The 27228-nt window shown below is 37.8% G+C and overlaps 1 protein-coding gene across 2 annotated transcripts in view; it reads right to left on the minus strand.

Annotated features, from left to right (window-relative positions):
• Positions 1-2373: 2373 nt before the first annotated feature.
• Positions 2374-27228, minus strand: part of LOC117569529 (BMP-binding endothelial regulator protein) — a 36777-nt gene continuing 11922 nt past the window's right edge. For both annotated transcript variants that reach the window (XM_052004313.1, XM_034250732.2), the window contains exons 2-8: positions 19990-20438; positions 15220-15305; positions 8351-8447; positions 7537-7719; positions 6551-6763; positions 6036-6481; positions 2374-4657 (exon numbers count right to left, since the gene is read on the minus strand). In XM_052004313.1, coding sequence (XP_051860273.1) covers positions 3653-4657; positions 6036-6481; positions 6551-6763; positions 7537-7719; positions 8351-8447; positions 15220-15305; positions 19990-20326 — 2367 coding nt within the window. In that variant the 5' untranslated portion in view covers positions 20327-20438 and the 3' untranslated portion in view covers positions 2374-3652. The remainder of the gene's footprint in view (positions 4658-6035; positions 6482-6550; positions 6764-7536; positions 7720-8350; positions 8448-15219; positions 15306-19989; positions 20439-27228) is intronic.

The raw sequence follows: 27228 nt of genomic DNA on the forward strand, positions 1-27228 counted from the left end.
CCCAATTTGTTTAAAATTACAATATTGAATTATTGTAATAATTCATTTTTTTTATAATAACAAATATCGAAATATTTCTATTTAAATGTTGTTATTGATTTTATTGCTGTTTATGCTGTATTTTGACGGTGTGAATGGGGCATTTGAAAAGTAGCAGAAATTGCCACCCCGTTGCTGAAGCATTTAGGTCAGCGCCGAAGAGTATGCTTTAATTTATTTCAACAATTGATGGCCGCATCTGCTGAAAGCTCTTCGTAGCTCGCACTCGCTCTCGCTCACACTCATTGCTCCCATCACACACATGTGAATATGACGCAAAAGCCAAGTCGTTGACATAAATAATGCTTCATTGGAGAAGCAGAAGCAAAAGCGGGAATGGGGAAGGGGGAGCGGAAAGCTGGCTGTCATCGGGAACGCATAGATTTCAGTTTCTGTTCGCTTTTCCGGGGTTAGATTCAGAGTGCGTGGGAAAGCCACCCGCAAGTGCAACCCTTGTTGGTCCGGCTTACGTGGGCGATGCGGCTGACATATGCGGCTGCTAATGGCGGCCGCCTCCTACGCACAGCTCGAATCGCAATTGTCCTCGGACAAAAAGTGATTCATGCGTTTTCGCTTATGCACACTCAAGATTTTGAATAGGGGATTTCAAGGGTTTCAGGACTTGTGCCGCCACAAAACGATGATGCATGGCATGTCTTCCATATGCCACATGATGCTGCTGCTGCTGTCGACTGCGGCTTATCGTTGCGCATCTTTATGTGTGTGCCTCTGCAATTTGAAGAGCCACTTGGCAAGCGAATGTGAATATTGCTGTCGCTGTCGCTGTCGATGGTTGCTAGTTGGTGGCTGGTGGTTGTGGATATGAATTCGACTTGTCGTCGCTGTTCATTTGTGCAGGACAAACATTGCTCGTGATAAATCGCTGATTTTAAGTGGCTGGCGACGTTCTAATGCTTCCCAACTGCCTATTGGGGATTGAATTGTGAAAGGGGGGCTGGAGGGCATCTACTCGATGTCGATGGACAACACCAACATTTCACAATGCCAAATTTGGTGCACGTTCTGGCGCCACACCACAAGACGCCAAAGACAAAGCAGACAAGAAGAGACAGACGGACGGACACACGCTCCAATTATGCGCGAACCATATTGGCAAACGGCATTTGCGCCGATATGGACAGGTTAGCGCCTGATAAGGCACGAGCACGCGTCGCTGGCGTCATCGGCGTCTCTCCAGGCGAGCGACACGCGGAAGCAACAAACGCACACAGTCGGTGGCCAGACAGACAGACAGACAATTGGACAGCTGAACAGACTGACTGCGCAGATGTCAAACATTAATTCGATTCTGCTGAAGACGACGTGCATCAATCAGCGCGTCTTTTGTGCTCAACTTGCCTCGTTGCGCATGCGCTGCACGTGCCGCACTGTGGCAGCAACAGCAACAGCAACTGGGACTGCCACAGCGACTGCGACTGCGTGTTGGTGGCTTTCCTCAATGGAGCGCCTGCAATTTCAGCCTTGCAACAAGATTGTGTTTCTGTCTAAATCGACGTCGATTTACGAGCTTATTGTATATAAGTAGTGTGTCTGCCTTCCAAGAAATGCCCATTCCTCGGACACAGACAGAAGGCGGTGGCAAGTCAGAATCGGAGGCAGAGTCAGAGTCAGAGGCGCAGGCAAATGATTGCTACTCTCAAATTACACACAATTCGAATTTTGTGCAGAGTCGAGGCAAAAAGAAAAAGCCCTAGACAACTTTGACAAGTATTGCTAAGCAAACATGCATAAATTGATGTGAATATGAAAATGTGTGTGTGGTGTCCGAGTCCAAGTCTGAATCTGAATCTGAATCCGAGTGTGTAATTCGATGCGCAGCCCCAAGAGTCGAGTGGAGCACCAAGTGTCGAACCACTTCCTTCCGTCTGCCGCTGTTGCCTCCAAGAGTTGGCCACCCCAGACGGAGTGTCGTCGTCGTCGTCGTCGTCTTTTGTCGCAATTGTTTCTGGGTTCGTGCCTGCGAATCTGATGCCACATGAACATTAAAAGCAACGGCCAAGCAAAATACAATACAACGAAAAAAAACGAAGAGAAGAGAGTCAACAACATAATCATAAACATCATGCAATCCAAGAAGGCAACATGCCGAGCGCATTTCAATTCAACATGCAACACGAGCAGTTGCCACTGAGTCTGTGTCTAGTCTAGTCATTGGGTTTCCAAGTACTACACGGCCTGTAAATAATTATGTTGATGATATGAGTAATGGAAGAGCAGCTCACATTCTCATTTACTGACTTTCAATTCGAATTTCAAACCTACAAGTTTAGCAGAAATTATTGACAACCTTTTCCATATTAAAAAACACAGCACTTTAAAATTTTTTATAGATTTTATTTCATTTGCATTTGCATTGTTTGTTTGTTGTTTTTTTTCTTGTTTTAGGAGTTTTTGTTTTTATGCATTTTTATGTCGTACACTTACAGATCCAGCCATATACATACATAGATTAATTTAAATTGATTAATTTCATAATTAATTGTAATTGGAAAATGGCAAAAATTCTTGTAGTTTTTGTTACTCGTTTTTGTAGTTTTTGTTACTTGGAAAGTACATCATTATAAATATTAACACAGTTTTATTTTATGTGGAAATACAGAAAGTTGTATTTATGCTAACATTTCCTATTGAGATTAAAAGGCATTTTCGAGATTGTAAGAGATTGAACAAGACAATGAGAGTGGAAGATAGAATAGATAGATATAGATAGAGAGTTTGTTTTTCTTTTCTTTTCTTATTTTGTTTTGTTTATATTGCAGTAGTGTTGTGTGTTGTGTTTTAAACTAAGCAAAAATACTGTTTGTGCAATTTTTTCATATATATGTATATGTTTAAAGCTTAAATTTTAAGCAAACACTACAATTTATTTAACTAATATTAAGTGTAAATGTAGTAGTAGTAGTAGGTTAACTAAATTAAACGTTATCGAGTTAAGAGTAGTAAGAGTTGGTATAGGCGATAATACACACATACAAAATACATTAGAACAGACACACAACATACTTTCGAGTAGTACATAGGCCAAGTAGCAGCGGGGTCTACCGATTTCATTATACATACATAATAATCGAGCTTATTGGCTAAAATAAATAAAACTTATCCAACTAAACAAATGGCGACAATGAATTTAGATGCGGTGAGTGATGGGGCAAGCATGCGATGTCATCGAGTATATAACACCGATGTTCAATATAACGATTTCACGATGTGGTGAGTGTGTGTGTGTGTGTGTGGGATAATGCTTAGCTTAATACTGGTGCTGTCATGGGTGCGAATGCGGAATTAAACTACAAAAGTACAAGTCAAGTACAATCAAATTTCTTCTGTTTGTTGTTGTGTGGAACTGTGAGCCAACGAATACAAGTTGAATGCTGAATTAAACCTAAACTTTCGCTAGAGTTCAATTAAACACTTGCTTTAAACTTAACTCAATTTGAGCTTACATTTTCGCAAAAGTTCGTCAAACATTCAACTCACTTCAAGTGGCGCTTAAAAGTATGCAATGCTTTTTTGCATTAGCCTGCTTGAGAGTGCGTATGTGTGTGTGTGCGTGTGTAGTAACTAAATTGTAATTTCTAATTGGTTGATTTGCTCAGTGAATCGGAGGCGGCGTGCGATCCGGCGCACGCGTCCTAAATTTATTGGGCACATGCTTCTTGATGTACTCATTCTCCTGCAGCTCGTTCTGCTGATGTCGCAGCAGCTGCTTCTGTTTCTGCTTGTGCTTGCGACGCCGCGCACGCGCTCCTCCACTTACACCTGCGCCTCCCTTCATGAAGCGAACAAAGCTCGGATCACCGTAATTGCTGTTGCCAGCGAACGTGGCGATCGTTGCATTGCGTCGCCAGCTGCCAGCGGGACAATTGGTTGCCGCACGCCAATCGGGCAGCTTGACGCCGAGGCGTCGACACTCGTGGGCATAGGCGGCAAAGCTGTCGCAGTGGCAGGTGCCCGTGGGACACTCGCAGACATCCATGCTGCAGGAGGCGATGTAGTTGTTGGGATTAACACTATTATCACAGTTACCAAATACATCCGACTTGTACAGCGGCTGGCAATAGAAGTCCGTCTTGTGCTTGTGGCACGTCGGCTGCGCCACAACATTCTCCCTCGCCCGCGAACACGACTTGGGGCCACCCACCTTCCATGAGTTGGCAAAATGCCCCACCTCCGTATCGTCATGTGACCTACCATCCCTGCCCGTGAGATCATCCCGACCGCTGCCATTGTAATTGCCACACAGTCCGCACAGATGATGCTTGTACTGTGCCGGCACCGAGACTTGCAGAAAATTATTCCCATCCCACTCGATGGTCAGGCCCAGCTCTGTGTGCAGCATGATGCCGCCCTCCAGCAACCGTGTTATGCTCACATTGTGACCATGTCCGTTGCTGTTGTAGTCGAAATAAGGCAGCGCGACTCGAGTGCCGTTGATCTTGACGCGTAGTTTTTGGCCCAGATTGATGCGCAGTCCGCGCAGCTTCAGGGTGACTGTCTTTGGCCACGAGGATCGTCGAGTGCCGCGTCCATCGTTTGTGAGGCGGATCGAGAAATTGTGACCACGGCAATCGGCTGCTAAAAGGTACTTGCAGCTACCCTGAAAGTAGAAAAAGCATAAAACTTTTTATAGAACATGCTTACTTAATGTGGTTTAATAAAGAAATTTTATAATGAAATCTTATCCTCAACTTAAATCTTTTTATACTCGTTAAGCATAGGATAGAAGGGAATAACAACTTTTGTGCCTGCAGAAAATGTATCTAAAAATCAGAAATAATCATTTACGACCCTATTAAGTATACATTTTCTTAATGAGCCGAGTCGATATAGCAACGTCCGTCTGTTCGCATGAAACACTGCATCTCAGAGACTATAAGAGACAATCTGATAAGTTTATTATTCTATGGTATATTTTGAATACTTTATAAATATACCAAATGTAGACTTCGGTATATTTCAGTATTTTGTTGTATTTTTTAGAACATAGTTTTATTTTCTAAACGTATTTAAATTATAATCTATACAATTGCTGAGTTTGAAGCAAAAATTATATGAAAACAAAGGTTTATCTAATAAAATACCTAATAATAATAATAATACGAGTAAATTGCAAAGGAAAAGGAACAAATCAAAATATATCGAACAAGTTCTGCTATCTGCTATTTATTCATATTCATGCCTTTAAACAAATATATAAAATTTATTTACAATAAACAACTATCTAAGTATCATATCATCCATTATCTCCACAACTGTTTTAATGGAATTTAAAAAAAGACTGCCATAAACATTATTATTATTAAGTATATTTGATTTAAATAATGTTATTTTCCCTTCTAAAAAAGGTAAATCTAACTAAAAAACCATTGCGAACTTTTTCTTACCACTGAAATGTGTAATGTGTAAATTTTAGGGAAACAAATTATATACCGAAAATATACTAAATTATGATCCTAATTTAGCTTCATAGTGAAACGCAACTTCAAAGCAGCTTAAAAACTTAACGTAGTCTCTCAAGGGAATGCGTTAAAACATTTGTAGTGTTTTATGATTCGCGAGCTAACTTTAATTATGTTTGCACATTCTTAAGGCCGTAATAAAGCACCTGGTTATGAGTAGACCAATAAATTTCTTGAAGCCATTAAAATTGAGCTCAGTTGGGGATTAGCATGTGGCCAAGTTGCCGCGTTACCCTGTTGCTAAAATTGAAGCTGAAGCTGATGCTGAAGCTGAAGCTATAGCTTAAGTGTTGCTGAGATCTGACTGACGTAATGTGAATGGGTCATAAACGTGTTGTTTGTTAGACTATGCAAATGTAATGATCGTATAAAAGTCTAATTTATTATTAAAGTTTAAAAGTACGACGAGCATTGCTAGTTTATGTCGATTAAATGCGAATCGTTATTCATTTCGTGGCCATAAATGTCCGTTTGCGTTACGCTAAGCATCGATATATTACATTCGAGTCGACTTACCTGGAAGCTGAAGAATTTGCCATCGAATGTCTTGAAATGGGGATCGCCAAAGACGGTGCAAGTGCCAGCAATTTCCATGCACTTGGGACAACACTCGCCGGGCGGCACCTTCAGCTCCTCATTGGGGCGACAATGAACGGCCTGGCAACGCATCTCGGAGCAGCTGATGGTGCCACCGTTGCATCGACAACTGCGACATGGACCCATGTTCCAGGTTTCGTTGTTCAAATACGTGATTCCCTGATGCGAGCACTCGCTGCGCATTTCGGCGACAGCGCAGCGTGGACAGCAGCCGTCCTCCTCTTGAAATTCGGGGGCACACTCCAGGATGGGGCATGTGGCACGCTGGCACACAGAGGTTCCGTTCAGGCAGGTGCAGTTCGTGCAACGATCGGGCGTAAACTGTGTCCTATCATAGTACACTTTCGTGTTGAAGAGGCACTTGCCTGGGGAGTAAGAATGTTGAGGTCAGCAAACCAACATCACAATCGTCATTCGAATTGAGGAAAACTCACCTGTTGCAGTCATTATCTCACGCTGGCCGGAGCAGCGGGGGCAGCACTCGTTGGGGGGATGTATCTGCTTCGAGATGGGACACTGGAGGATGGGGCAAGTCTTCTTGGCGCAGCTCAGCTTGTTGCCGCTGCATTTGCAGACCAAGCAGCGATCATCGATCGAGGCGACAGCCTCTTGGCCTTCGGCAACGATCTGGCCATTGATCTTGCAACCTGTAATGTGTGCATACAACAACAACAACAATAAATACAATAATACAATGTCGATCAGACAACGGTTTATAAAGCGTATTAATTCTTCTGTTTTTGTTTTTTTTTCTACTTTTTGCTATTTGGGCGACAGCCAAGAAAATTTCCACATGTCGAAACGGGTTTCCAAGCGATCTATTTGCATAGACAGACTGTGCGGTGCGTACTCGTTATACTCTGTAGAGCTACAGACGAGGTTGATAGGTTGTGCGGACTAATTTGCTTTCAAATGGTGTTTGTAAGTGAGAATTTCCCTGGCAATTATTTTGCTGAGGCTCTGCTTTAATTTCATGTTATAAGTGAAAACATTGATCTATATTCCCAGGGTATCTGCTAGTCAAGCATGCCCCGCTGGAGAATGCCCTGTTGTCTCTTTTGTTTTGAACGCAATGCGACATTGTCGACTTAATAGACAATTTAAAGCCCATAAATAAGCAAATCGTGCAAAGTCACAAAATAGACACAAAAGTTGACCATCTGTGCGAAGATCGTTTAGACTATTGTGTCTGACAATCGGACAGACGGACGGACGGACGATCGAACTGTCGGACGGACGATTAAGAGGCATTAGTTTCGGATGCTGCTTGGCCAGCTAATTTTAGTGAGTGATGCCCATTTGGACTGGTTGAACTAGTTGACAGCTTGGACACTTTGGGACACTTGAAACCGCTGAAGAGCAGCGTCAGAGAGAGAGAGAGGTAGAGAGAGAGGAGGGGAAGGGAAGACAAGCGACTTACCCTGACAAGTGGGACAGCATTCGCCGGGGCGTGGCGGTGTCAGCTGACTGTCGTCGCACTGTGAATAACATTTCTGCGTTGTCTCCGTGACAACGTTCGCGATGCACTTGTACGTCTTGCAGGGTTCATCCGGATCGCTCCATTCGGCGCCACTGGCATAAGGCACTCCTCGAAAAATGCAGCCTAAAATATTTTAAGAATAATTGTAAATTAATTAATTATGTATTCGCTTATTCTTATATTAGTTTACATTAAAATTCATTCATTTTAAAAACAAATTTATACCTAAAATAGCTCTTCTATAATTATTTTATATTGAATTTATAATTAAAATAAAATGTTTTTATGAATAATACCGCACTGTTTTGCTTTTAACAGGTATCTCACAGTCGATCACACTCGACTGCAGTTTTATTACTTGTCTATTTCTTATTCATTCGAATTTGTAATTTAAATAAAATAAACAATTGTAATTTCAAATTAGAATGATTTGTAAGTAACTGCAATGTTTGAAATGAAGATAAACCTATATTTAAAATATTATATCATTTATATTATTTAAAGTTCTAAATTATTTTTTTATCGTAATTTATAATTTGAAATATTCTTTGCCAATTTACCAATTTCAATATTTATAATTGATACTTCACCTATATTGAATTTTATATTCGTTTTTGCAATTTAAAAAAGATAATCTAGTTGAATTTATAGTTAGCAATTTATAGTTAAATTATATTTTTCAATTTCTTATCGCTTTTAAATTTTTATCAAATGCATTCCCAATTTTAGTAGCATTTGTTGCTGCCACACTTACCTTTGCACTTGCGACAGCAGCTGTCGCTGGATTTGGCTTCCAGCAAGTAGCAACCATCAATCGAGGGGCAGAAGGTATCGCATTGCACAAAGCCATTCTGAAATAGAGAGAGAAAAGACAGCAAGTTAGTTTTGTGATTGGGCCATAAATTGGACTTATGGCTTACGCCCCACGTGGCGTATGCGCAATTTGCGTAAATGCGCTTAACCAAGTGAGAGATTGCCGTTGAGCATATGATTTGTGTCTGCCGCCCATCTAGTTGCCCCCTATTTGATTTGGATGGCAGCGAATGCTGACTGCACCTGCAGCTGCTCTCAGCTTTTGTTTGACTGTTGCCACAAACAAATTGCATTTGTTCAACCGAGTTGCACTCTAACCTTCAGCAGTCTGTATAATTTATGGATGCAAACGAGTCGAAATTATATGGAATTGAGTGCACATTTTAGGGCGTGGTGAGCTCACAAATAATGCGCCATAGTCGACACATTAAATGTGCTGCAAATTCATTTGAATGCGAGCATGAATAGTCACAGAAGGGCAAAAGGGAGAAGATGACTACACATAAAGGGAAAAACAAATATTTAGAAATTTCAAATTTTTGTAGCTTTAATTTCAAATGAAGACTTGTTTTTACTTCAAATTTGAGAAATGCATTTTTATTATTATATTTGTTATACAAGTAATTAACTGAAGATGAATAATACGAAAAATAAATTCAATTTAATATTATTTAAATAAATATTAACTCAAAAAACTAGCTTTTTGATATCCCCATTTTTATCACAGATAGTTTGGTTGTAAATATTTAATATTTGCTGAAGTATCTAAAGCTAAATATATAATTTATATTTGAAGAAGAAGGATTTCTGAAGAAACTAGAAGAATGCATAGGAAGAAGATTGAATAAAGTGAAAAGCACAAACTTAATTTTCACATTTTTTATATTCTTAAATTTAAGGAATAAATAAGTACATTTTTACGTCAAAGTAAATAATTGCAAATAAAGAAAATTGAAATTTAATAGAAAATAAATATATTCAATATCAATATCAATATTTGATGTCAATTGAATGTGAGTGAATTTTTTTAATTTCAACATTAAAGATAAATAAAACTAAAATTTAATAGAAAATATATAATATAAAAGAAATAAATATCAGTTAACTTGAATGAAGTTTTTTAATTTCAGCATTGAAGATATAGAAAATAATTTCATAGAAAATATAAGTTGACGTGAATGAAATTTTTTAATTTCAACATTAGGTTTAATATTGTTTTCTTCTTCTACTTATCTAAAACTCGTGATAGTTTAATTGCAAATATATTAATATTTTATTTGAAGTGTCTAGACATACGCAAATGAATACAAATTTTAAAAAGAATTCAATTTTGAAGAAGTCGTTAAAAGTTTGATTGGAATTTAATGTGTCGCCGCGACTGTTTTGCATTTTAAATGTTTGCATCCCTTGGCAAAATTATGCACAGTCTTCTAGCGGATTCAGTTGACCAGTTGGCCGAGACTCAATTGGCAACAGCAACTGCAACTGTGTGTGAGTGTGTGTGTGTGTGGTGCTAGTTTTTGTTCGACTTATTGCCTAGTGCTTACACATTTTACACAATTTTGCTTGAAGTTGTTCGAGAGTTAGTTTTTGTTGTAGTCGCTGTTGTTATTGTTGTTGTGGTTGTTGTGTTAACGACATGTTGACAGCGGCAAGCGGCGCATTAGAATTGATGTCGATCATAAGTCAAAGCTTGTGGCAAGGCTTTGGCAGCTTATGCAACACTCACGCTCAGCGAGCGCGATTCCAAACCAAACTATATCTGAAAACTCAACACAAATCTACAATCTATGGGCGCCTTTAACCCTTGTGCGCAGCTGTCGCATGTATTTTAGCGCGTTGTGACAGCAGGTTAAAAATGCCAATAGGTGAAGACAAGGGGGAGGAGGGCAATATGGTCGGGGGTCTGGGGTCTGGGGTCTCGAGTCTAGTGCTGAGGCTAATTGTAAATGTATCTATAAATCTAGATAGATGTCGACCAAAAACAGGCAAAATATTTCACTAATTTGTATGCAATTGCGGCTGAACAATGTCACAGTGTGTGTGTGTGTGGAAGTGTGTGTGTGTGTGTGAGTACTAGTATGTGTGTGTGTATAATTTAGTGCAAGCAAACCAGATTGGATCTCAATTTGGATGGGGCCGCAACGTCGCAACGTGCAAAATTTGCAATTGTTATGAAAATGTGTCGAGAGTCGAGATTTTTTTGCGGTTTGCTTTGCTTTGCTGTTGTTGCTGTAGTTGTTGTTGTTGTGGCGCTTTGAGATTTTTATCATCGTATTAGTTTAATGGCAGTTGTTATTTGGAATTTTAATGGCACCTTTAGTGCGGCATCGTTACTTGCGACTACAACTACAACTTGGCCATAATGCAATAAACACTGACAGATTGAAAAGCACTTTATCGTAGTCAAGTCAAGTCAACTCAGCTGTGGCCACAGACAACACAAACCAAACGCAACAATCGTTGAGAGTTGACAGTTGAAAATGGAAATGGAAATCGCAGCCAAAGTTCAAAAGCTATTCAGAAAGAGAGAGAGAGAGAGAGAGAGAGAGAGAGAAGAGCAAGCTTTATTCTCTGCAGAGATCATAACACGTTGTGGTTGCTGTGGTTGAGGTTGTACTACAACTACACAACTACAACTACAACTACGAATACTAGACTCGTATAGTGTGCCTCTTTACGCATTTCCAGATGCTGTTTATGCTTTGAAATTCTTTCTTTCTAATCTGGAACCGGTATAGAAATATTTCAGCCAACATGAAAGTTAAGCATCGCCAAAGTCTTCGGTCTTCGGTCGTTGTTGTTGTTGTCGTTGATGTTGTCTAGTAGCTGCTTTCAAAGGTTGCTATTAAACAAAAATGTATAAAGAGAGAAACAAAAACAAAAACAGAAAAAAAAAAGAAAAGGCGCCACGAAGGCAACCAAGCGTAAGCGTCCCGGACCCGGCATCGACACCGGACTAGCTGCTAAGTAGAGGCTGAGATTTGTTGTTGTTGTTGTTGTGCGCCAGCGGCAATCACGAATACCAATCATATGAGAGTGTATGTGTGCGTCTATGTGTGCCACAGTGGCAGAACCACATTTGCAAACGGCCTCCAACGACCTTGCGTTTGACAAAACATGATCAGTTTTAACACCGTCCATTCTGTGCATTCCCCTCGCCACTCGCCCCTCGCTCCATTCCCCTTCTACTCTTCGTCGTCAGCATCTTCAGCTCTCAAACTGCTTCGCTCACTAGTCTCTAGTCTCTAGACTCTTGCTCTTGTTGGCTGCTAAGCAACTAAACGTTTGCTGGGCAAACTTGGCCGAGACTCTCTAAGCACAGATTATGTAGACTGCTGCTAGAATATGGTAATGATAAAATGTGCTTTTGTTTTTGTACATATTTTATGGTCATGTGTGTGTGTTTTGTCACTTGTCGCGAGGAATTCCTAACTGAACAATCTGTGCATATGGGAAAAGCGAAACACTGAGTCACATAATTATGAAGACTAGCATTAATAATTATGAGTCAACAAACTGTTTACCCTTATTATATTTTTTGGGGACTTTCAAGCAGGCATTTAATTTGCAAATATCTATCGTAAAGCATCCTGCGACAAGAGAGAGGCCCATAAAAATCGTTGGCTCAATCAACTGGCAGAGAATGCGTAGACAAGCCAAAAACGCTTAAATCATATGCCATTAGGCGAGCAATGCGCACTCAGCATAATTTTCGCATAAAAACCAAATTTGCTAAGAAATTTCAGGCGCGGAAAACGCGAAAAAACCAACCATTAGACGAAACGCAGACAATTTGTTTGATTGTCCTTGGCACACACAGAACACAGTACAGAGCAAAAGGGGAGGCTTTTGTTGGCAGACACACAGGACACTCATATAATATGCGATATATTATGATATTTTAGATAATAAACGTCGGCCATAAACTATCTACAATCACCCAAAAGCGTTGGCAAATATTACATGTGTGTATTACAATGAGAATGTTGAAGTACTTACTGTGTATGCATACAAGAAGAAGTAATCATAAAGTGTGTGCTTTATGGGTTAAGCTTAGCCCCATTTAACAGTTCATTGCGTAGCTTTTCGGGGCGCAAAGTTTAAGAGAGCTTTAAGAGCTAACTGGGTGTGCTTTAAGAGCCGGCTCAATAAATGCCTTCAATTGATTTCGCGATGAACTTTCGATGACTCTCAGTTTGCGCGCAGTCGCAGCTGTCAGCTATGTGAGTGTATGAGTGTGTGTGTGTGTGTGAACGAAAGAGTGCGCGAGATGAAGTGAGTGTGAGCGGGACAGGTAGCGGCAGGTTAGAGCAGGCACAACGCATGGCGCCATCAACTTAAAGTAAGGTGGCGCCAGCATTGTTTTGTTTTCTTTCTTTTTTTTTCTGTTTCTGTTTTTTTTTGGTTACGCCCACTTGACAACAACAACAACAACCGCAACAATAAGAACCGCAACATCAGCTTGTGACTTGAGGCTATATACAACAATCAATCGAACGCTGGCTGCGCCGTCGCAGTTGACGTCGCCGTCGTTGTTGTTTGTTGCTGTTTTAGTCGCCGTCGCGAAAGCTTCTTGGCGCCTAAATTGGAGCGGCGGTGTTTAGCAGCGCTTAGCGCAAATTAGCAACAGCATTGGCAGTCGGAAGTCTGGCAACGCCAACAATATGAGCACGCGCTGTCGTCGCTTAATGACGACACACGATATCCTCCCCTCGTGCCCCTTCACGATCTATCGCCTGGCTGTCGTTGTTGCTGTTGCTGTTGCTGTTGCTGTTTGGCACCGTCGGTAGCCGTTGACGGCGACAAAAAACACGGCGCCAAGTGTTTGTCAAACGACCGCTACCCTGTGGTTAACGATTGTCATGTCGCAAACCCGTTTGACGACCTTGTATCAGAGCCGGGGATCGAGCCGAGATCGTCCAGTGGAAAAAAGCCAAACAAATGCAAACAAGACCAAAAAAAAAACACACACATTCACACACACTCTCGCACAAACACTTGCAGAAAACAAACAAACATTTTGTTCGAAACATGAGCAAACAACAACCTAGTACCGTTATTAGATTAACAGCTGACCAGAGCTTAACGATCTGTTAATGCCATGTCAGCGAGAATTCGCTGAGCATTTATTGCACTCGTTAAATTAATGCGATTATTCAGTTATTCACCTGTTGCTATGCATTCACATTTTTATCGTTCTATCGTCCTTATTGATAGATATATGTATGATAATTGGGGTAGTCTGATTGAAAAATTCCATTGCACACCATTTAAAAACAGTAGATGTTGTACAGCTTAATATATTAAAAGTTAATTATAACTCGACTTCTGTACAATTTTTAAGGATTATATTGCATTGAAGTTGTCGTTAGATGGTGGTTGAAATAAGCTGTAACCCACTGTTGTTGATAATTGGGGATGTCTGATTGAAACAATATATAATAAAGCATTGTTAAGCACAAATTTTTACCAAAAAAGTAGATGATTTCTAGTTTGACTATAATATGATAAGAGTAGGTTATAATCTCGGGTTCGGTATATTTTCATGTTTTTAAGGATTCATATAATATATTGATCTAAAATTGTCGGTTGCTGGTGGTTGAAATAAGCCGTCATCCACTGTATATGATAACTGGGGTTGTCTGATTGTCACAAAATATAGTCTAGCATATAAGGCACATCGTTTTAAAAAAGTATATTTGAGAGTTTGATTGTAATATGTAAAAAGTTTGTTATACCTCGACCTCTGCATAGTTCATTTATTTTTTAATGTACTTTGAGGAAATAGAAAATTTGTCAATTTAATATTATATTTGAACTTTCTTTAGACTTTTTTGAAATGATTCAAATTTCTGTTTATAATAATATTATAAAATTTGACAATTTAATAATTAAAATTTCTTTAGGCTTTTTTAAAGTTATTTAAATAAAAGTTCATAGTAATATGATGAAGTGTGTTTAAATTTTTCAATAAATAAATTCTAATTTTAGAATTAAGTTTTTTAAATTAAGTTCCTGAATTAAGTTCCTAACTAAGTCTTTTATTTTGCAATATTGAGAGACGGTAAGATAGATAAATGCAGAGTTTATGTATTATTAATATTATTATTTAATATAAATATGTTATTAATTGGATTAAGCAATTTTCTTTTAATTTGAGTAAATTTCTAATAGATTTATGTATTTTGATTATTAATTTTTAGTTTTTCTTTCACATTTTTGCTCCACAACTTTTATGGAAAGTATGTCGACTGTGTTGTCTGCAGTTATTTTTCTTTTGGCATTGCAAGACAACTTTTGCGAAATTTAGTGTCTGTCTAATGCATATATATTTAAAATGTATATAAGTATTTTTGGGTCTTGGGATTACGAGTGCATTTCCTGGCCGCGGCTGGCAGGCGTTGTGAAATGTGCGACACATGGCCACATCCACAACACATCCGTTCCGCACATCCTTTCTGCATGTCCTGGCTGGACATTGGCGTCGGTCATGCAGAGCGCCAGACAACGACAACGACGCAACGACAGCGACAGTTACATGCGATTTATTTATCCCATGTAGCTGTTTTATTTTATTTCATTCTTGTAGGCTATATATATATGTACATATATTGGTCGAGTTGAGTTTTTGTATTCGGGTCAAAGGGTGTCCACTTTTGTTGGCACCGACTTGTGGAACATCTTGGAGCCTACCACATGCTGAGCCAACGCCACTGAATACAGAACCCAGACTTATAGTAAATGAAGTACATCTAAAGCCTATTACTTGAGTAAGTAGTAAACTTGCCCCCCCTCTTCATCACTTACCAGGCACGTACACTTGAAGCACTTGGAGTTTTGTATGCGATTAATTAGAATCTCTTCACCCTCATTGGCGCAGGATTGCATGTTACCTGAAACGTGAAAAGCAGAATGAGATGGGCGCATTAATGTTGGGAATCGGAATTGGGACTGTGACTGTGACTGGGTGAAAAACTCGTTTCAGAGATTGCCAGTAGTTGATTCTGGTCTAGATTCCTAAACTAACTTGTCAGCCATAAATTCTTGGAAATCTCTCAACATACGATTTCCTGTTTTGTTTTTGTTTTCTCTCTCTCTCCCTCTCTCTTTCTTTTTCGTTTTTTTTTCAAGAACTGACGTTTCAAATAAAACAAATAACAAATAACAAATATTTAATTTACAAGCATGTTGCCGGAAATTGCCCACTGACTGAGATGCTATCCAGCACGTGACCCGCAGCGCAGCGCAACAAACGAAGCCAACTAGACAGGTCAAAGAGATTAGGCCACTTTATCAGCTACTTTTCGGTTTCACTCTCTCACTCCTTCTCTATGTCTGTCTCCCTCTAAAGGTGCGTATGCTTGTGTTTGTGATCATAAAGCAACTACCTCGCCCTCTGTCGTCAGTTTCCTCCTCTCATGCTGCATTTTGGGATATTCTTTGTTTGCTTTACCTTTTTCCCTTCTTCTCTGATTCTTCTTCTTCATCATCTTCTTCTTCTTCTGCCACCGGCACTAAGTCAAAGTAGCAAGCGCCGCATGTTAAACATGTTCCAGAACACAGCACAGCAAAACGATCAAAGAAGCATCAATGGGTAATGCTCGACTGTAATATATCCTATCCTCTTTACGCCTTATTTTAAATATTTTGTTCTAAATTCCGAGTTGTAATTTAATATTGTTTAACAGCTTTATAATATCATAATTTAGGACTGAATAGTTGATTATTTCAACTCTAACTTATAACTGTATAATATCACAATTTAAGGCTGAATACTTGATTTTTTTCAAAACTAACTTTTCACATTGAAATAACAATAATAAATAAAAATAAACAAATACAAATTTAATCTATTTTATAAATTTAATATAGTTATAGTGTATTATATAACAGCTGCACAAATTTAATATAGTTATAGGGTACTATACTTGAATACTTGATTATTCCAACATGAACTTTTTGCATTAAATTCAGAAATAATAAAATTACTTTTAAACTCATTATACTAGTTCTATAACAAATTTTTAGTTGAAATTATTAAATTTGACAATTTAATAAATAAAATTTCTTGATTATTTTTTGAAGTTTACATTACGTTATTCAACTTTCCCTTCGTCATAATTATAAAAGTGTGTCAATTATTAAAAAAATATGTTCTAATTATAGAGTTAAGTCTTTGAAAATTATTTGATAATAATATTTAAAAAATAAATATTACTGAACTCATATGCACAGTTGAATAATAGCACACACAAGCTTTCTTTATAAATTCGCTTGATGAACAGCGTTTTAAAAAAGATAAATGTATTACTCACTCATGAAGAGTACAACCATATAATGTTCTCACTCTAACCATATACTGTATCCACTCTAAGTATTATAGATGGTATTATTGAAAAATGAACTATTATTATTTATTATATTATAATCTTTATAGTAGTATAATATTTTTTTTTAGAGGGTATTATTAAGAAATGAATTATTATATTTTATTAAATTATATAATTCATAATAATAAGGTTGTTTTCTTAGCAACTTATAAGCCCGTTTATGCCGTTCCTTTTGTAGAGGGTATTATTGAGAAATGAATTATTATTATTGGTATACTCAAAACTTTATAAAGCACTATAATAATTACGTTATATAACTTATATGCCCGCTTGTGTGGTTTATTTTATAGAGGGTATTATTAAGAAATGAATCGAAACGACACGAAAATGAAACGCAACAAGGCAAACGGAAATGACGGCACAGTGACCCCAGACTGACTTGCAGGGCCCATCTCGTTGCCTTTCCCTGTTGCCCGTTCGCCCTGGCTTTGTGGGACCACCTGCAATGTGCTGATAAACACACACACACACAAGCACGAATCTCACGAATCATTTTCTGTGGGTGTGTGTTCCTTGGTTGATAAATGAAGACGCCGGCGCTACACACACACACAAACAAAGGTAAAAATATACGTGTATTCAGATACGAATACAAAGATACAAATGCTGAGATACTGTTGCTGTTGCAGTTGCAGCTTCAGGGCTACAACTACGTGAACCTTCTGTGGGCGGCTTTGCCATGGTTTTCTTAGCCTTATTCGATATCGATTCTTGTATCTTTTTGACTTGGTAATTGTTTGGCCGCTTGTTTGTTTGATGTTTTGCTTTTGCGCTGCTGGTGTTTGCTGTTTGCTGTTTGTTGTTTGCTGCCCAGCTTGTTGTTTTCCTGTTATGCGATTGTATCCTGCTGTGCTCTTCGCCTTTGCTTTTGCCTTTGCCTGCCAGCAGCTGGACCACCTTCATTCATAAACAAATCCACTTGGCTCTCGCTAATGAAGTGGAAGAAGTTGGTAAACTTTTTTTTTTTTTGGCCAAGTTTCAGGTTCTTGTTTTTTTTTTTTTTTTAAACTTTCTACACACGCAACACTGGGTATTCCCTTCTCTTTTGGTCGCCCTTCTAGTTGGCTGACAGTTAATGAACCTTGTTCAAGTAACCCGATATCGGAATTGCAATATGTATATCTAATTTATGCCATTTTTTATTTCATTTAACACACTCAAATGCCATTAAAAAACCCACTCAATATGTTTAGAGAACACAAAAACCAAACGAAAAAAAAAAAATTAGAAAAAAAATAGAAAATACAACTAAAAACAAAAAAAAAAAACAGAAAAAACTGGCAGCGATCAAATACGCTCAGTAGCCGTCCAGTCGGACAGCTGGCGACGCTGGCGTCGGCTGATTAATCACAATCACAGATTAAGCGCCAGCCTCAGCGCCAGACAACGACAACACCAATAGCAACAGCAATAGCAACAGCAACAGCAACGTGTTGGGAGCGTCTAAGCGGCACGTGTGCCCATCGCAGAAACCCGCAACTCTCGACTGTCGATTCTCGATTTGCGACTGGACGGGATTAGGGAAAGAGATCTGACAGGGCCAACAACTGTGTGTGCACACAGTTAATGATGAGGACCGCTTACAATGTAATGTTGTGTAAGGTGAAGGTTAACAAGCTGCAACACAAAACAATCGAAATTGCATGGAACTGTGCGTCAGGTGACCCACTTGACATTCTATTATATTTTTCTATGGAAATAATCTAGTCTATGAAAAGTCACAAACTATTGTCGCACTACACAAATAATGCAAAATATTTTGAAAATGTTCCAAGAAAATATTAACGATATTCGAAATGAAATATATTCATTATATGAAAGTGTCAACGTTTGTATTGAATACCATAAAGTTTGACATTCTTTAAGATTTCATTTAAAAATTTAAATTGGTTAATCATCAGTAAATGATCTTAGAAATTTTTTTTTTCTTTTCCATACTTTCATTCTCTATTAAATTGAAAGCCAGAATCTGCCTTTATCAAGCAAGAATCTATTAAGAATCTTTATATTGAATTTTATGTTTTAGATTCACTTTAATTGTTTTAGAAATTTTAAGTTTTGAGCATGAGACTAATTTTAAGCTTTTTAATTGTAAAAATATCCACAAATTATGGAATATTTTTCAAAATATTTCACAATGTTCCAAGAAAATATTAACGATATTCGAAATGAAATATGTTCATTATATGAAAGTTTCAACGTTTGTTTTGAATACCTTAAAGTTTGACATTCATTTCAAATTCTTTAAGATTTCATTTAAAAACCATTTAATTTTAAATATGAGTTCCTACACATTCTTTAGAAATTTAAATTTGTTAATAATCAGTAAACGATCTAAGAAATATTTATTATTCGTTTTCATACTTTCATACTTTATTAAATTAAGTTTTTAGATTCGCTCTTGATGCGACTGATTTAGTGCTTTTTAATTGCAAAAATAACCACAAATAATGAATATGTTGTAAATATATTCCAAGAAAATATCAACGATGTTCTAAAAATTAAATCATTTTGAATACCTTAAAGTTTGACATTCATTTCACATTTTTTAAGATTTCAATTAAAAATCATTTAATTTAAAATATGAGTTCTTAAATTTGTTAATAATCAGTAAATTCTTAGAAATATTTTTTTTCTTTTCCATACTTTGATACCCTATTAAACTGAAAGTCAAAATCTGCCTTCATCGAGCAAGAATCTATTAACAATTTATATTTTGTACATGAGATTCACTTTCCATCGTATTACTAATTTTAAAAGTCTTGAAAATTAGACTAATTTTATACTTTTTAAAAGTAAAAATATCAATTCCCTTGAGAATAATGTAGGCTTGTGTCATTTCATGGAATTTTTAAAGTTTTCCTCTTAGATAAGATCTTTTTAAATCAAATGGATATGAACATTATGATATGAGTATAAGGCTTAACTTAACCGAGTTTTACCTAGAATGTGTCAAATGCTTAATATATCGAAAATAAAACATTTTATCATAAATGTGAATCAACAGAAATCAAAATTTATTTTTTCTTTCTTTCTAGATTTATTTAACTATTCCTTCTATGTATCCTAAGCAGTTCCGATGTATCTAAATTGGTTTAAGTAACTCTTCTATCTAACTAACTTTTCTTATTCAACCTCTCAAATTCAAATTTCATGAATTGTATTTAACATCTAAGTTTACACTCACCTGCAAGTCCTTCTTTGAGTCCTGTGACTGATTGCATCTGAATGAGGGCGATCAACAGAAAGGCGATTGAACAAATTACGGCCAACGAATGTTGCCGCCTGTTGCTGATGTATTTGAATCTGTGCGATTGTGTGTGGCCATGACTTTGATTTTGATTTTGATGCTGCTGTGTTGTCGTCACTGGTTCGTGTTGTTGTTTAAGATGATGTAGTTGTAGTTGTTGTTTATATTGTTGGTGTAGTTGCTGGCCACTTGAAGATGTCGAACATTTCCACATGCTGCTAGATTTGCAACACATTTTCGCAATTTGTTGGCGCAAGTTCACAGAAATTTGCATTCAATTTAATTACTATTCCAAAATCTCTGTTCGTATTTTCCCGGTAGTATTCGTTGTTGTTGTTGTTGTTGTTGCAGTTGTTGATGTGGCGGCTGCTGCTCTTGAAATATTGCTGAAAATATAGTGTTAAAAAAAGATCAAGCCGGTCAGTTTAAAAATACACATGGCAGGCGCCAAAATAAGTTCAACCGAAAATAGAAATCGAAATCGAAAATGTTGTTGTTTGTTTAGAAAATGTTGCGTGTGCTGTGTGCAGGTGTTTCTCATACAATTTGATGACTTATGAAAGATACATATTTCGCACGAATGCAAGCTGGCTGGCTGGCTAGCTGGCTGGTGATCAGTCAGTCGATCAGTCGGTCAGTCGGCGGGTCAGACGCTTCTGATCTGGCCAAATGATTTGCACTTGCCTTGCCGCCTAAGTTACTAAACGGAAACCATTTGCTGGTTACTGATTTGTTGCTCTTTGCTGTTTCAGTTTTTCAGTTTTTATGATGCCTATCGAGATACAATGTGTGTGTGTGTGGTGTGTGTGTGTGTCTCCCTCTCTCTTTGTGCACACTTAGCAAATTCTGCGAATCATCTTGGCCTGGTCAGCATCCATCGCATTTTGCACGTACGCAAAAGGTAAACTCCGTTTGGCCATTGGTTGTTTTGTCTTTATGGCGGCTCTTAGGTGTTAGACAACTTGGACATTATTAGTTGTGCGATTTATGCGTGTCTCAGTGTGTGTTCATGTGTGTGTGTGTGTACAGGTAACACCAGCTGACAGATATGTTGTGTGGTGTTCTTTGTTGTGCGCCGGGTCATAAAAATGTTAATGATTTTTGTCTGGCGCCAGGCAATATTTGTAATGCTTGTTTGACTTATAATTAATTTCATGTTTTCTCTTGCTCTCCTCACACAACAACGACGCACAATTCTTTTTATTTTGGCTTTGCCAACAACAGCAACAGCAACAACAACAAGTAATCATAAAATACAATAACAAGCAAAAAGCAAATCAAATTTGCCAAAGTTTATTGATTATTTCGCTTCAAAGTGGCGCCAACAAATTGCCGCTCTCGCTCTACCTCAAAGCGGATGCTAAAATAGAACCCGATCTTAAATGTCCCATCGATGAATCAGTCAATTCATTCTCTATCTTGTTTACTTTTCTCTTTCTCCTTCTGGGTGATCTCTAATGACGCACCACAAATTCCACTTTATACTTAGATGTGTATGTGTGTGTGTGAGTGTGTGTATGTGTGTGGGGTGCATTGTCATGCACCCAACCGGGAGATTGGCAGCGGTGCCTAAAGCGGTGCTTGACCTAACAATGTTATAACAGACACCCAATTAAAAAATTGTCACACAAACTGATAACACACTCTCTCTATACTCTATAGCTAATATAGACATTTGCATTACTTACATACATACTATATACATACATATACATATGTATATATGCTAATTTCTGCAATTGATAAGATTCACAACGACAAAACGAGAATGAGAACGCACCGCGCAGAACGGAATCTCAGAAATGCATTTCTATTGCTGATTAGCTGCAATTTGTCACCGCAAATGTTGTTGACAAGGACAATGCAAACGTATTGCAAAGATGTATATAGAACTATATAGTCATTACGGGCAACTATTTTCAAAGATTTCATCTTATTCTGTGTGATTTAGGTGAAGCATGAAATAATTAGAATTACAAAATGTACCCAAGGAATAAATAACAAGTAAGAAAGCTAAAGTAGAGTGTGCTCGACTCTGAGATACCCCTTTCCCAATTTCCATAAAATCATTTTAAACAAATATACAAAAAATATAATACGAAAATTCTAAAACATACTGAAGGCTATATTGGATATATTGATATAGTACCAAAATATACCATAGAGAAGTATATTTTAGTATAGCGTCCAGATTGTCAGTCAAAGCAGCTGGTATAAATCTATACTAATTGTTAATTCAAAAAATAAGTCAAGAAATTTTTACTTTACCTATGGAAATAATGGAATAGGGCTCTAGATGTCAGTTGTATAAATTGAAAAACGATTTGTTGGAATTAGAGCTGAAATACTAAACATAAAGCAGACTTGATATTTTATGAGCTTTGCAAAAATTCTTAGAATCATTTTATTGAATTTATTATTTAATAATCTGAATATGGTGGGATTGTTATTTTTGCTAAATTGGCAAAAATAAATTATAGTGTTTATAGGAATTTCTTGATATTTTATACTATTACGTTTTCTATAACGCAAGATTGAAATCAGTCACAATTTGATTACAAACTAAATAGTCGCAAACTACACAAAAACGATTTAAATATTATAGCTTAAACAAATGAATAACTTAAATAATTATTTAAGTAACAAATGCAATTAAATTTATTGCTCAATCATTTTAAGTAAAGTAACTATTGGTTTATCATACTAGTTAATGTTCTACCAAACTGTTGAGTAAATAGAATATTTATTTATGATATTTCCTAAAATCAAAAGCCAGCAATTATTCAAAAGATATCTAAATATATACTTATTGAGTACCGTTGGCAATGTCTAACGTTATATGTCGACAAAGTTCGTCACAATTATAATATTCCTCATGAGGCACATAAAACTTGTAACCAGATGCTTTGGATGGTCTCCAGAAGTCAAGCCCAAAAACTTCAACACTCTGTAAGAGAACTACGCAATTTTTGTTTGTTTTCCGTTTTATCTTTAATTTTTTTTGTAATTTTTTTGGTTGTCTTTGTACTTTGTGAACTTGAGAGCACACGAGCTGACATTGAAGTGGCAAACCCAATAATAGCGATAGTTTTGCCTGAGAGTATCTTTAGCCAGAGAACTCCCTGGAGAACCTTGTACTTGATGCTTATCGTAGCTCAGAGGTTTGAGGCCCCCCAAAAAAAATATACGAAATGAAATGAAAAGAAAACATTGCTGAAAACTAGAAAAACAATCGTGGGGTTGATGTGCGCTTGAGAGCACTTGTCATGGATTGAGCTGATTTATAAATAGATATAGAGCCGACAGCTTGGCAAGAATTAGCAGCGATTTTAATTTAAGACAAGTTGCTATAAACGCTTTTGATTTAATTGGCCGCCCAGCGGCCAATTGCATGACGACGCGTCGCGAGAATCGTGCCAATTAATTGTACAGGTCAAAGGGGTAATGCGAGAGGGGGTGTTCTACACTGATTATAGGGTTTCGGTTACAGTTTGGCATGAACTGCTACTGGAAGGGAGCGAAAAGGTAAAAGGGGAAGGTAAATGCTTCTAATGCCGCCGCCAACGCCATCACTGCTGGCGTCTAGCTGGCGTCAAGCGCTCCGGCAATTAAGGTAAGCGACAGCTCGAGGGCTAGAGAAAAAGGGACGCGAAGGGATGTTAAGGTTGTCCAAAAGGGTTCACGCCAGCCACGCACGTCGCGTCTCTGTCTAGAGTCTAGACCAGGTCTAATGATGTGCGGTAGGTAGTTAGGTAGCTAGGTAGGTTGGTAGGCTGGTCGTCTGTTTGGCTGCCAATGCGTAACGAAGGCAGCAGTCAGCAGAAGGTGCGTGCAGACGACGACGACGACGTCGAGCGAGTCTTATCACACTTTCCAGGCCCAACCGAACTGTGGAATTCCATTTTAAAACTCGGCCATTAGTCGTTGCGTTGCGTTGCCAATTACAGTGCTGGGCTGTGCGCTGCCTTTAATTCAATTAAGTGTGGAATTTTTTGAGTTTTCGTTTTCTTTTCTTCTTCGATTTTCGGGGCCTTAACATTGAACAACGCGATCTGCGATCAGTCGTAAAGCCAAAAGCATAGGCACAGGGCACAGATGATAAACAAATGGCGCCAGCGTCAACAACAACAACAACAACAATAACATTTGCAAATCATGCAAATTGCACAACAACAATAATAACAACGACAACTACAAAACTCCAAGACACGATTCCAAAAGCAAAGGCAACGAGTTGAGTTGAGTTGACTCTCTGCTTGGCAACCTGGCAACTAATTTCAATATATTTGCATATTGAAGTCAGTTTGCCACAAAACAATGAGACGGCTAAAACGCACATTTGTCAAAGTTGCTGTGGGGCTCACTCAGGGCACGGCCAACAAAAAAGACGCTCAATCCAACTGCTCTGAGATACTCGAGTCTAGCCCTCCCGTCATCTCAACCTTTTTATACCCGCTAGCCATAGGATAGAAGGGTATTATAACTTGGTGTCTGCAAGAAATTTATGTAACAGGCAGAAGGAGGCATCTGCGATCCTGTAAAGTATGTATATTTTTGATCAGCGTCAACAGCCGAGACGATATAGCCATGTCCGTCTGTCCGTCTGTCCATATGAACACATAGATCTCGGAGATTATATATAAAAGATAGAGATATAATTCGTTTTCGACTGCACTTGATATGTTTCCACGCAAATCAAATTTGTTTCAAAGTTTTGTCACAGTCAATTTTACCCTGAAAATCGAATAAAATGTATAATTTTGAATCTAGAGTTTTGGTACATACAATTATAACTATAGACTTTATGATTCTTGAAAATGTTGTTTCCATCAGATAAAGATTGTAGAATATATAAAAGAAATGCTTTAGTATAAGCAAAATTATACGAGGGGTCTTAGTTACTTTGGCTGACAATCTGGTATATTTTGCAGTCTATGGCATATTTTGAATATATACCTATATCGATATACCAAATGTCGCCTTTAGTATATTTTTAGTATTTTTTGTATATTATTCAGTATAATTTAAAAATAATACCACACTATATTGATTTTATTTAAAATTATTTGCGGGTATTTCAAAGTCGAGCACACTCCACTATAGGTTTCTTACTTGATTTTTTTTGTGGTTCAATTTAATGCGACAAGCGGCGATTACAACTACCACAAATGAAGACAACAACTTTTCAGAGTTGACGATTGCCCAACAACAACTATCTCAACAACAACAATAACAGCAACAACAATGGACAGCAACAGTTAACGAAATTTATGCTCGCTGGGCCCTATAAAAGGGTCGCTTGAATGCCCCACACGACTGCAGCTTCAAATTGAAATTGAAATCGAAATGGGGAGATAAACGACATAATAAAGACACAAAACACACACACACAGACATAAAATGCGGCTAACAAAGCTATTAACCAGTCTCAGCCGCAGCCTCAGCCTCAGCTTCAGTCTCAATCTCAGACTTCTTTCTGATCCTGAGAACTTGTCTTTGTTTCCGTGTGGCAATCACTGTAAAGTCTGCTCTTAGCCTGTCCATCTGTGCCACACGCAAACTCGTTTCAAACTTCTTTTAAACTCTGATATTATGTAATAAGCAACTGCTTAATTCGTTGTTTAAAATGAGCTTTCTCTATGTAAACATGCAAATGTTCTTACCACCAAATTTAACCGGATATCTTTGGCCCTAAGTAAGTATGTGTGTGTGCGTGTGTGTGTGTGTGTGGCACGTGTGAACTCAACTCAACTCGACGATCATATCGGGAGCTTTAACTCACGTACACAGCACACGTACGCTGAGGCTTTGTAAGCTTTAAGCACATGTGCTGAGCAAAGCAGAGCAATCAGCACTTTTGCACTAACACATGCACATGCATACTGATTTATCAGTTTAGCCGAATGAGGAAGGAGAGAAGGAAGAGAGTAAGTGAGAGATTTCGATTGTTGGTGGTTTGTTTCCTGTTTGCAAAGAATTGAAATAAACGTTAACTCTTGAAACTTAGTCATAGTTAGACAATTGTCACAATCTGGTTCGACTTCTGATCCATATTTGTAAATATTCTAATATTGAATTCTGCAAAAAACCCACACACACAACAATCGACACACACAAACACACTCACACACTCAGAAAGAACTCTCCAGCTGTTGTATTTAAGCTACTCATGTGGTTAATTTTAAATACTCGGCCGTTGCTGAAATTTGAGTATTATTAGTAATTTTACCGCAAAATCTATAAATAGCCCACAACAATTAATTGATACACAGACAGCAGAGAGTCGTGTATGCATATAGTATGTTATGCTTTATATATTTATAGAGCGTATCGAGGGGGTGGCCAGACAATAATGTTCAATTTTTGCGCGGAAGCCCAACAAATGCCGGAGTCTGATTCAGAGCTTGATTGGTCTACCCTCCTCTTCCACCTTCTCCTCCTCCTCCGTGCACTCTTGACCACAGTTATGGCTCAGCTGGCAGACAAAAATATGAATAAATAAATAAAACAACATTCCATAAAGTTGAACGGAATTGTTATGAAAACGACGACAAAAAGACAAGAAATGAAAATACGATTTTCACAAAACAATTTGTGTTTGTTTTATTGTGCAATTATTTTGTTGGGCGAAAGTTAATCAAGTAACACACATATAAAAAAAAAAAAGAAAAAAATGTTTTCGAAACCGGATTTATTGATTGGAAGATGAGCACAGACCGCGGCGATTGTAGCTGTAAACAATTTTAGAAACACACAAAAAATGATACAACAACAAATTAGACGATATATGGGAATTCCAGCGTGTGACGCGACAAACCCGAATCTTTGTTGTTGTTGTTATTGTTGCTGCCGTCGCTTTAGTTATTGTTTATATACATTTCGCGAGCCGCTTCTGGCACATTTGTTCAATGACAATGCACAAAAGTTAAAGCACAACAGCAGCAGCAGCTCTCTTATAAAATATGCACAAAAATGCCAACTGATCGAATAGAAAAATTGTCTAGAAACAATTTATTTGGCATTTCGTTGAAGATGGTTTATACCATGCTGTATAATAGAAAACATGTTTCTTATTATTTATTATACCCTATAGAGATGATAATGGATGTATTCCAACAGCTGTTTGTTGGTGTGCGTCCTTTTTTCTAGCCACTCAAGGTTCTTGAAAATTATGAG

This window comes from Drosophila albomicans, chromosome 3 (assembly GCF_009650485.2).
Source record: "Drosophila albomicans strain 15112-1751.03 chromosome 3, ASM965048v2, whole genome shotgun sequence".
NCBI lineage: Eukaryota > Metazoa > Arthropoda > Insecta > Diptera > Drosophilidae > Drosophila > Drosophila albomicans.